This window comes from Salmo trutta, chromosome 3 (assembly GCF_901001165.1).
Source record: "Salmo trutta chromosome 3, fSalTru1.1, whole genome shotgun sequence".
In the NCBI taxonomy this organism is placed as follows: Eukaryota; Metazoa; Chordata; class Actinopteri; order Salmoniformes; family Salmonidae; genus Salmo; species Salmo trutta.
Window position 1 is genome coordinate 35,977,631 of NC_042959.1, and position 12,890 is coordinate 35,990,520.

General features: G+C 43.7%; 1 protein-coding gene across 2 annotated transcripts in view; it reads left to right on the plus strand.

Moving 5' to 3' along the window:
- Positions 1–5,808, plus strand: part of LOC115174484 (A disintegrin and metalloproteinase with thrombospondin motifs 2) — a 190,802-nt gene extending 184,994 nt beyond the window's left edge. For both annotated transcript variants that reach the window (XM_029733045.1, XM_029733055.1), the window contains one exon: positions 4,415–5,808. In XM_029733045.1, the coding sequence (XP_029588905.1) occupies positions 4,415–5,580 (1,166 nt within the window). In that variant the 3' untranslated portion in view covers positions 5,581–5,808. The remainder of the gene's footprint in view (positions 1–4,414) is intronic.
- The last annotated feature ends 7,082 nt before the right edge of the window (positions 5,809–12,890 follow it).

Below are 12,890 nucleotides of genomic sequence, written 5' to 3' on the forward strand. Positions count from 1 at the left end.
CAGTCGAAACTAAAAAGAAAAACATTTAAACATTGAAGAGAAGGTGGAAATGAAAAAAGGCAAGCAGGTTTGATTGGCGGCTCTTAGTGGCATGGTTGAGCCAGTGAGTCATGAGAGGCCCCTCTGTTTGGCGGCCATGTTTTGCGCGAGCTAGTTGCGAGTCGTCATGGTTCACACTCCTGAGATGCGGGTGCAATTTTTTTGTCACCGCGCCGTCATCGTTTGAGGGCGACAAGTGTGAAAATAACGAAAATAAAAAAATAAAAGTTAAAAAAAGCTTTATTGTGAATGTGATCTTGTCACAATGAGGACATCTTTGCTAAAGTGCTCATCTCACATCCTGGTTCCATTCTGGAATGAGAACAAAGGTTTATCTCGTTCTAGGTCCCATTCTCAGACTGACAGGAATTCAGCACAGGGACGGGAGTTGACACAAACAAACACTTTTTAGGATTATTGTACACAGAGCTGTTGGGTGAAGAGGCCGAGAGTGAAGAAGAGTAAAATGCTAATAAAAACAGGGTAGTTTTACCATGTGGGGTTGCTTCCCATTTCACCACCTCATCAACCATCCTCTTTGACTGTTATATTAAAGTTCAATAAATGCAGCTTATTTGTGCTTGCAAACTTTAAAACAAATATAAATATATTTGTATTTATATATATATATATATATACACATCTAAAATCTATATGAGTAACAATAATATAAATAATAATAATGTTTTACCATGAATAAGCTGTAGCTTATTTGCCTAATCCTACGGACTGCTATTGATCACTTCGATCCTTGACTGTTATGTGTATTTTTTATTGATTTTACATTAACACAGAAGTAAATATTTAAAAAGAGTAAAGTTTTAGGGAGGAAAGGGGGTATAGACCTATATTATGCAGGACTTGGTCAGTTTGTTGCCTCTCCATTTTCTCAGATGGATAAGTGGTTTACTGTTGCTTGTTATTTGCTTTAGGGAAAGGATCACGTTTTTGTCATGCATGCATTTGCATCCCTTAGCCGTTTGAGCTCATTGTGTGTGTGTGTGTGTGTGTGTGTGTGTGTGTGTGTGTGTGTGTGTGTGTGAGAGAGACTGTGTGTAAGACTGTATGAGTGACTGTTTGTGTATGTTAATGCGTGTCTGTGCATGCTTGTGTGTGTGCATGTGAGTGTGTGTTCATGCAGGCTTCTCATAGACATTCAACTCTGATACAGAAATACCTCATAGACCTTCATTTGAAAATCATCCAATTTAGTTTTTCCTTTTGTGATGAACAATAAACACATGAACAATGCCTTATCTTGGATTGAATGTAATGGCATTTATCTGTGAAAGAGATGGCTTTACTCATCAAAACATGTATTATTCACTTAGAGGCAGCTTCAAACCAACAAGCAAACTCACACGAAAACCATCAGAACCTACAACAAACATAGGGTTTGGAACTTGGTCTGACCACCGGCGTACGGTTTACAAAGGGCCAAGGGTATCGATCGACACACTGACGACGGCATCTAGACAAACACTTCAGGCTTGTCATTGTATTGTGATCACATGTTTCTGTTGTGACTATGTAGCGAGCTATCTGAGGTTTCGTGCTGGAGTCGGACGGTAGGAGGCCAATGATGCCAGACCTTGCAGTGCGATACTGTATATAACATTGGTGTTGACTGTGTTTAATAATGTTCATGACTGTTATCTTCTTACTTATGGAAAAAAAATATATAATATTCTATACTATGGGTAACTGTTTCGTGGCTTCACTAGCCTGATGGGTGGGGCTGGCTGACATTGGGCTGACGTTGAATTGACGTTGGATTGACGTCGGGGAAACATTCAGAAGAACTATGTGCACTGCGTCTATATGCACTTTGATTTATCAGGGAAAAATGTGTTAATGTTTTGTAAATGTTTCATATGACACTTAAACGTGCCATTCCAGTTTTTACATCATTCATCATGGATAATTCTGTATTTTATTTATTCAACATCCAAATCTATGTATTAATTTATTAATTTGACTTATTATCAATTGATTAACTAAACTGATTGATTGGTTGATTTCAAAGTAATGAAGTGTTTTACCAAAGTGACTGTGAACTTGTACCTTTCGATACAGTTTATTTATTTTTCTTAAGAAAATAATATATCTATATATTGAGGAGGGAGTACATCTCATTGTTTCAGTTCCTGTCATTATCAACTGCAAAGTTGTATAAATAAATAAATATTTTAAAAAGCGCTCTCACTCTCTCCTCCTGAGTTTGTGATGGTTTGGCTTTGTGTGAGGAAGGGCGCAGAACAACAAGCTTCCAGTGGAATTCAACTCACAGATTGATCCAACCTTACAAAGGCTTAAACATTGTCGAATAAAGTGATATTGCCATGAAAGTAATAAAGAAAGACTAAATTAAATAAGATCCACCCTCTTATCCTGCATTAGAAACATATATATAGTTATATTGATGTAATAAATTGATGGTGCTAATCTGAAACTAATAAAGAAGACAGATGAGATGTCAGAAAATGTCAGTTTGGTCTGAAAGAGTCAGGCTGCTGTTTCAACACCACAACACAAGAGAGTCAGGTTACTGTTCCAGCACCACAACACAAGAGAGTCAGGTTACTGTTCCAGCATCACAACACAAGAGAGCCAGGTTACTGTTCCAGCACCACAAAAGAGAGCCCACACCACTCTTCTTCAGTTGCTATAAACTAATCTATCGACTCTCTGATGTCGAAGCTGCTTGGGTTTCCTTTTACTTCTTCTTCCTTCCTGCACTACCTGCTAATGGTCTGGCTTTACTACCTCTACTACTTTACTCTGCACCATGTGTAAACGTACAGTACCAGTCAAAGGTTTGGACACTCATTCAAGGGTTTTTCTTTATTTTTTGCTATTTTTTACATTGTAGAATAATAGTGAAGACATCAAAACTATGAAATAACACATATGGAATCATGTAGTAACCAAACAAGTGTTAAAAAAAATCGAAATATATTTTAGATTTTAGATTCTTCAAAGTAGATTCTTCATTTCCTTTGTCTTGATGACAGCTTTGCACACTCTTGGCATTCTCTCAATCAGCGTCATGAGGAATGCTTTTCCAACAGTATTGAAGGAGTTCCCACATATGCTGAGCACTTGTTGGCTGCTTTTTCTTCACTCTGCGCTCCAACTCATCCCAAACCATCTCAATTGGGTTGAGGTCGGGGTGATTGTGGAGGCCAGGTCATCTGATGCAGCACTCCATCACTCCCCTTGATCTAATTGCCCTTACACAGCCTGGAGGTGTGTTTTGTCCTGTTGAAAAAACATCACACATCCTCCTCCATGCTTCACGGTGGGAGCCACACATCCGGAGATCATCCGTTCACCTTCTCTGTGTCTCACAAAGACACGGTGGTTGGAACCAAAAATCTCAAATTTGGACTCATCAGACCAAAGGACAGATTTCCACCGGTCTAATGTCCATTGCTCGTGTTTCTTGACCCAAGCAAGTCTCTTCTTCTTGTTGATGTCCTTTAGTAGTGGTTTCTTTGCAGAAATTCGACCATGAAGGCCTGATTCATGCAGTCTCTGAACAGTTGATGTTGAGATGTATCTCTTACTTGAATTCTGTGAAGAATTTATTTGGGCTGCAATCTGAGTTGCAGTTATCTCTAATGAACGTATCCTCTGCAGTAGAGGTAACTCAGGGTCTTCTTTTGTTGTGGCAGTCCTCATGAGAGCCAGATTCATCATAGTGCTTGATGGTTTTGTGATAGCACTTAAAGAACTTTCAAAGTCCTTGACATTTTCCGGATTGACTGACCTTCATGTCTTAAAGTAATGATGGACTGTCGTTTCTCTTTGCTTATTTGAGCTGTTCTTGCCATAATATGGACTTGGTCTTTTACCAAATACAGCTATCTTCTGTATACCACCCCTACCTTGTCACAACACAACTGATTGGCTCAAGCGCATTAAGAAGGAAAGAAATTCCACGAATTAACTTTTAACAAGGCACACCTGTTAATTGAAATGCATTCCAGGTGAATTCCTCATGAAACTGCTTGAGAGAATGCCAAGAGTGTGCAAAGCTGTAATCAAGGCAAAGGGTGGCTACTTTGAAGAATCTCAAATATAAAATATATCTTGGTTTGTTTAACACTTTTTTGGTTACTACATGATTCCATATGTTTTTTCATAGTTTTGATGTCTTCACATTTATTCTACAATGTAGAAAATAGTAAAAATAAAGCAAAACCCTTGAATGAGTAGATGTGTCCAAACTTTTGACAGGTACTGTACACACACACACACACACACACACACACACACACACACACACACACACACACACACACACACACACACACACACAGCTCCATTTCCAGTCTGGCCCAGTCTCAACTCTTTGTTCTCTCGCCCACAGGCAAGCAGCGTTGTCATGGAGACAGGTCAATGTTCTGTCGCATGGAGGTGCTGATCCACTACTGTGCTCTACCGGGCTACAGGCGCATGTGCTGCAAGTCCTGCAGCAACGTGACCAACAGCAGCCTGACCACCAGTCTCCCGCCCCGGGTCACAGCTCGCCCACTGCCTCACCCCCTGCCTCGGCCTCTGCCTTGGCCTAAGGACAACAACACCCCCCTTCAGCCCACGGTTCATCCAAGAAGTACAATGCATATACCTTATACCACGCCGCGCCCGATGAGCACAACACACACCTATACAACACCACACCCATACTTCACCACATACCCCATCCCCATACACACGACCCCAGAGCACAGTGTGACCCCCAGAGACACAACCAGAAGTTACCCCTTCGTCACACTCTCCACCAGCACCAGCATATACACTACAACTCCCAGCAGCCTGTTCACTGACTCAACCGTTAACTTCACCTTTATCAGCAATGACACCACAGTGACCCCCATTCACAGCTATGACATAACAGGGGCAGAAACCACAACTCCCAGCAGCCCATACTACATGGATGATGTCATAAAGCCAACTGAAACCAACTACTTTGAAGATGTGATATCGCCCAGTGGAACCATCCCATACACTGATGTCACAATGTCCAGCGGTGGTGATGTCATAATACCTAGTGGAACCGTGCCCTATGGCACTGATGTCACAATGCCCATTGGAACCATGCCTTATGATGATGACATCACAGTGATGATTCCTACAGTCCCCAGGCATGACATCATAGGTATGACCACCGTTGATTGGCCGGAAACCACAGAGTATATATCTGTGAGCTCCATTGTTCCCACAACAACCATGGTAGGGCCAACAACAGAGTTAATGACAGAGCAAATGACAGCCAAGCCTCCCACAACAACAACAACCAAAAAGCCCATGTGGCCGCTAAGCCGCCAGGAGGAGACCAGCGAAAATAACTCAATTGACGTTCTCTACAACCAGATCATCGGAGTAGACAATGTCATCTCCCAAAACAACCTGATCCCCAGACGGAGCCGGGTGTTCCTCCGGGAGAGAACACGGAACAAACGCATCCAGGAACTCCTGGAGGAGAAGAGGAACTTTCTGTTGAGGATGAAGCGGGCCCAGAGTGGTGCTGCTTGATGATGATAGACCTTCCTTCCTCCCTAACACTCCCTTGATTTCTCTTATAGAGATTTACCTACGTCTGCTAACAGACTGGAGATATTATTTAACCCTTAACCTGCCTTGGTGCTCTCTATCAGGTACTGACCCATCACACACCCAGAGTCATGGTACAGACATACAGTACCAGTCAAAACTTTGAACACACCTACTCATTTAAGGGTTTTTCTTTATTTTTACGCTTTTCTACATTGTAGAACAATAGTGAAGACATCAAAACTATGAAATAACACAAATGGAATTATGTAGTAACCAAAAAAGTGTTAAAACAAATGAAAATATATACTGCTCAAAAAAATAAAGGGAACACTTAAACAACACACCCTAGATCTGAATGAAAGAAATAATCTTATTAAAAACTTTTTTCTTTACATAGTTGAATGTGCTGACAACAAAATCACACAAAAATAATCAATGGAAATCCAATTTATCAACCCATGGAGGTCTGGATTTGGAGTCACACTCAAAATTAAAGTGGAAAACCACACTACAGGCTGATCCAACTTTGATGTAATGTCCTTAAAACAAGTCAAAATGAGGCTCAGTAGTGTGTGTGGCCTCCACGTGCCTGTATGACCTCCCTACAACGCCTGGGCATGCTCCTGATGAGGTGGCGGATGGTCTCCTGAGGGATCTCCTCCCAGACCTGGACTAAAGCATCCGCCAACTCCTGGACAGTCTGTGGTGCAACGTGGCGTTGGTGGATGGAGCGAGACATGATGTCCCAGATGTGCTCAATTGGATTCAGGTCTGGGGAACGGGCGGGCCAGTCCATAGCATCAATGCCTTCCTCTTGCAGGAACTGCTGACACACTCCAGCCACATGAGGTCTAGCATTGTCTTGCATTAGGAGGAACCCAGGGCCAACCGCACCAGCATATGGTCTCACAAGGGGTCTGAGGATCTCATCTCGGTACCTAATGGCAGTCAGGCTACCTCTGGCGAGCACATGGAGGGCTGTGCGGCCCCCCAAAGAAATGCCACCCCACACCATGACTGACCCACCGCCAAACCGGTCATGCTGGAGGATGTTGCAGGCAGCAGAACGTTCTCCACGGCGTCTCCAGACTCTGTCACGTCTGTCACGTGCTCAGTGTGAACCTGCTTTCATCTGTGAAGAGCACAGGGCGCCAGTGGCGAATTTGCCAATCTTGGTGTTCTCTGGCAAATGCCAAACGTCCTGCACAGTGTTGGGCTGTAAGCACAACCCCCACCTGTGGACGTCGGGCCCTCATACCACCCTCATGGAGTCTGTTTCTGACCGTTTGAGCAGACACATGCACATTTGTGGCCTGCTGGAGGTCATTTTGCAGGGCTCTGGCAGTGCTTCTCCTGCTCCTCCTTGCACAAAGGCGGAGGTAGCGGTCCTGCTGCTGGGTTGTTGCCCTCCTACGGCTTCCTCCACGTCTCCTGATGTACTGGCCTGTCTCCTGGTAGCGCCTCCATGCTCTGGACACTACGCTGACAGACACAGCAAACCTTCTTGCCACAGCTCGCATTGATGTGCCATCCTGGACTCCGTCTCATGCTACCACTAGAGTGAAAGCACCGCCAGCATTCAAAAGTGACCAAAACATCAGCCAGGAAGCATAGGAACTGAGAAGTGGTCTGTGGTCCCCACCTTCAGAACCACTCCTTTATTGGGAGTGTCTTGCTAATTGCCTATAATTTCCACCTGTTGTCTATTCCATTTGCACAACAGCATGTGAAATTTGTTGTCAATCAGTGTTGCTTCCTAAGTGGACAGTTTGATTTCACAGAAGTGTGATTGACTTGGAGTTACATTGTGTTGTTTAAGTGTTCCCTTAATTTTTTTGAGCAGTGTATTTTAGATTATAGATTCTTCAAATTAGCCACCCTTTCCCTTGATGACAGCTTTGCACACTCTTGGCATCCTCTCAACCAACTTCATGAGGAATGATTTTCCAACAGTCTTGAGGGAGTTCCCACATATGCTGAGTACTTGTTGGCTGCTTTTCCTTCACTCTGCGGTCCAACTCATCCCAAACCAATTGGGTTGAGGTCAGGTGATTGTGGAGGCCAGGTCATCTAATGCAGCACTCCTTCACTCTCTTTCTTGGTCAAATAGCCCTTACACAGCCTGGAGGTGTGTTGGGTCACTGTCCTGTTGAAAAACAAATGATAGTCCCACTAAGCGCAAACCAGATGGGATGGCGTATACCTGCAGAATGCTGTGGTAGCCATGCTGGTTAAGTGTGCCTTGAATTATAAATAAATCACAGACAGTGTCACCAGCAAAGCACCCCCACACCTCCTCCTCCATGCCTTATGATGGTAACCACACATGCGGAGATCATCCGTTCACCTACTCTGCGTCTCACAAAGACACGGCGGTTGGAACCAAAAAACTCAGATTTGGACTCATCAGACCAAAGCACAGATTTCCACCGGTTTAATGTCCATTGCTCGTGCTTCTTGGCCCAAGCAAGTTTGTTCTTCTTATTGGTGTCCTTTAGTAGTGGTTTCATTGCAGCAATTCGACCATGAAGGCCTGATTCACGCAGTCTCCTCTAAACAGATGATGTTGAGATGTGTCTGTTACTTGAACTCTGAGGTGCAGTTAACTGCAGATTTCTGAGGCTGGTAACTAACAAACTTATCCTCTGCAGCAGAGGTAACTCTGGGTCTTCCTTGCCTGTGGCGGTCCTCATGAGAGCCAGTTTCATCATAGCGCTTGATGGTTTTGCGAATGTACTTGAAGAAACATTCAAAGTTCTTGACATTTTCTGGATTAACTTACCTTCATGTCTTAAAGTAATGATGGACTGTCGTTTCTCTTTGCTTATTTGAACTGTTCTTGCCATAATATGGACTTGGTCTTTTACCATATAAGGCTATCTTCTGTATACCACCACTACCTTGTCACAACACAACTGATTGGCTCAAATGCATCAAGAAGGAAAGATATTCCACAAATTAACAAGCACACATGTTAATTCAAATCAAATCAAATTGTTTTTGTCACGTGCGTCGAATACAACAGGTTTAGACCTTACAGTGAAATGCTTACTTACAAGCCCTTAACCAACAATGCAGTTTTAAGAAAAACACACAAAAAAAAGAAATAAAAGTAACAAATAATTATTAAAGAGCAGCAGTAAAATAACAATAGTGAGGCTGTATACTGGGGGTACTGGTACAGAGTCAATGTGCGGGGGCACCGATTAGTCAAGGTAATTGAGGTAATATGTACATGTAGGTAGAGTTATTAAAGTGACTATGCATAGATAATAAACAAAGAGTAGCAGCAGCGTAAATAACAGGGGGCCATTTGAATAGTCAGGGAAGCCATTTGATTAGATGTTCAGGAGTCTTATGGCTTGGGGGTAGAAGCTGTTTAGAAGCCTCTTGGACCTAGACTTGGCACTCTGTGCGGTAGCAGAGAGAACAGTCTATGACTAGGGTGGCTGGAGTCTTTGACAATTTTTAGGTCCTTCCTCTGACACTGCCTGGTATAGAGGTCCTGGATAGCAGGAAGCTTGGCCCCAGTGATGTACTGGACCGAATACATTACCCTTTTTAGTGCCTTGCGGTCGGAGGACAAGCAGTTGCCATACCAGGCAGTGATGCAACCAGGCAGGATGCTCTCGATGGTGCAGCTTTAGAACCTTTTGAGGATCTGAGGACACATACCAAATCTTTTCAGTCTCCTGAATTAAAAGGTTTTGTCGTGCCCTCTTCACAACTGTCTTGGTGTGCTTGGACCATGTTAGTTTGCTGGTGATGTGGACACCAAGGAACTTGAAACTCTCAACCTGCTCCAATACAGCCCCATCGATGAGAATTGGTGTGTGCTCGGTCCTCCTTTTCCTGTAGTGCACAATCATCTCCTTTATCTTGATCACGTTGAGGAGGCGGTTGTTGTCCTGGCACCACAGGTCTCTGACCTCCTACCTATAGGCTATCTCGTCGTTGTCGGTGATCAGGCCTACCACTGTTGTGTCATCGGCAAACTGAATGATGGTGTTGGAGTCGTGCCTGGCCATACAGTCATGAGTGAACAGGGAGTACAGGAGGGGACTGAGCACGCACCCCTGAGGGGCCCCCCATGTTGAGGATCGGCATGGCGGATGTGTTGTTACCTACCCTTTCCACCTGGGGGTGGCCCATCAGGAAGTCCAGGATCAAGTTGCAGAAGGAGGTGCTTAGTCCCAAGGTCCTTAGCTTAGTGATGATCGTTGAGGGCACTATGGTGTTGAACACTGAGCTGTAGTCAATGAATAGCATTCTCACATAGATGTTCCTTTTGTCCAGGTGTGAAAGAGCAGTGTGGAGTGCAATAGAGATTGCATTATCTGTGGATCTGTTGGGGCGGTATGCAAATTGGAGTGGGTCTAGAGTTTCTGGGATAATGGTGTTGATGTGAGCCATGACCAGCCTTTCAAAGCACTTCATGGCTACAGACATGAGTGTTACGGGTCGGTAGACATTTAGGCAGGCTACCTTAATGTTCTTGAGCACAGGGACTGTGGTGGTCTGCTTGAAACATGTTGGTATTGCAGACTCAGACAGGGAGAAATTGAAAATGTCAGTGAAGACACTTGCCAGTTGATCAGTGCATGCTCGGAGTACACGTCCTGGTAATCTGTCTGGCCCTTCGGCCTTGTGAATGTTGACCTGTTTAAAGGTCTTACTCAAATCGGCTACGGAGAGTGTGATCACACAGTGGTCCGCAACAGCTGATACTCTCATGCATGTTTTAGTGTTACTTGCCTCAAAGTGACTATAGAGTTATTTAGCTTGTCTGGTAGGCTCGTGTCACTGGGCAGCTCTCGGCTGTGCTTCCCTTTGTAGTCTGTAATAGTTTGCAAGCCCTGCCACATCCGACGAGCGTCGGAGCCGATGTAGTATGATTCGATCTTAGTCCTGTATTGACGCTTTGCCTGTTTGATGGTTCGTTGAAGGACATACCGGGATTTCTTATAAGCTTCCGGGTTAGTGTCCCGCTCCTTGAAAGTGGCAGCTCTACCCTTTAGCTCAGTGCGGATGTTGCCTCTAGTCCATGGCTTCTGGTTGGGGTATGTACGTACAGTCACTGTGCGAATACCTTCATCGATGCTCTTATTGATGAAGCCAGTGACTGATGTTGTGTACTCCTCAGTGCCATCGTAAGAATCCCTGAAAATATTCCAGTCTGTGCTAGCAAAACAGTCCTGTAGCTTAGCATCTGCTTCATCTGCCCAATTCTTTATTGACCGAGTCAGTGCTTCCAGCTTTAGTTTTTGTTTGTAAGCAGGAATCAGGAGCATAGAATTATGGTCAGATTTGCCAAATGGAGGGCGAGGGATAGCTTTGTACGCATCTCTGTGTGTGGAGTAAAGGTGGTCTAGAGTTTTTTCCCTCTGGTTGCACATTTAACATGCTGGTAAAAATTAGGTAAAACAAATTTAAGTTTCCCTACATTAAAGTCCCCGGTCACTAGGAGCACCGCCTCTGGATGAACGTTTTCCTGTTTGCTTATGGCCATATACAGCTCATTGAGTGCGGTCTTAGTGTCAGCATTGGTTTGTGGTGGTAAATAGACAGCTATGAAGAATATAGATAAACTCTCTTGGTAGATAGTGTGGTCTATAGTTTATCATGAGATACTCTACCTCAGGCGACAAAACCTCAAGACTTCCTTAGATATCATGCACCAGGTGTTGTTTACAAATATACATAGACCGCCACACCTTGTCTTACCAGAGGCTGCTGTTCTATCCTCCCGATACAGTGTGTAACCCATCAGCTGTATGTTATTCATGTGGTCGTTCAGCCACGACTCGGTGAAACACAAGATATTACAGTTTTTAATGTCCCGTTGGTAGGATACACGTGCTTGTAGTTCGTCCACTTTATTATCCAGTGATTGTATGTTGGCCAATAGTAGCAATGACAAAGGCAGATTAGCCACTCGTCGCCAGATCCTTACAAGGCATCCCGATCTCCTTCGGCGATATCTCCGTCTTTTTCTCCTGCAAATGACGGGGATGAGGCCATCTTCGGGTGTCTGGAGTAAATCCCTCTCATCCGACTCATTAAAGAAAAATTATTTGTCCAGTTCAAGGTGAGTAATCGCTGTTCTGATGTCCGGAAGCTCTTTTCGGTCATAAGAGACAGTAACAGCAATATTATGTGCAAAATAAGCTACAAACAATGTGGGGGAAAAAAAATAGCACGGTTGGTTAAGAGCCCACTAAACGGCAGACATCCCCTCCGGCGCCATTACACAAATGCATTCCAGGTGACTATCTCATGAAGCTGGTTGAGAGAATGCCAAGAGTGTGCAAAGCTGTCATCAAGGCAAAGGGTGGCTACTTTGAAGAATCTTAAATATAAAACATATTTTGATTTGTTTAACACTTGTTTGGTTACTACACTATTCCATATGTGTTATTTCATAGTTTTGATGTATTCACTTTTATTCTACAATGTAAAAAATTAAGAACAACCCTTGAATGTGTGACGTGGTAAGGTTGGACCCAAGTGCAGAGAAGAGACCAGACAAGGAATCAGTGTTTAAGGATAAACATAATACTTTACTGAGATGCGGTAACCACAGGATCACAGTACACTTGAAAAAACAACAAACACTAAGTCTCGAAAACTCACTCAGGAAACAACCGCACACAGTAAACAATTCAAGCTTCTGCAAAGGACCACAGAAAACACACCTCTTTTAACAGGTACACAAGCTTGAAATAATAAGACACACCTGAGTCCAATAAAAGCCTCTAGTGCGGTCTCTGCAGCCCTCTGGTGCCAGGAGGAACCATGACAGAATGAGTAGGTGTGTCCATACTGTTGACTGGTACTGTACACACTGACCTATTTGTTTACACACACACACAGAAACACACACACACACACACACACCATGAAGACAGACAGGCATACAGCCACATGGCAGGATAGAAAAAAACAAAGCCAGATGGTTTGCACAGTTGTTTTAAATAAAACAAAGTCCCTTTAGGATACGAATCTGAAACACTTTCCGATCCAAAGCGGAGGTCTTGTTGTAAGGCTGAGAGTAAAGCCAGATGTGATGTGGACCGTACATCCTCTTGGACCCACACATTAACAAGGAAAACGTATATCTATCCAAACCTCCCCCAGTGTGTTTAAGAGCAAGGCACATACAGTAAAGATGTATTTCTCTTTTATAAGCAGCACACTCCTGGATAATCTCAGGGCGTGAATAGTTGGATATTCAGGCCATTCAATTCAATAAATTAAGTCTAATTTGAATGGAGTCTTATCCCCAGCAG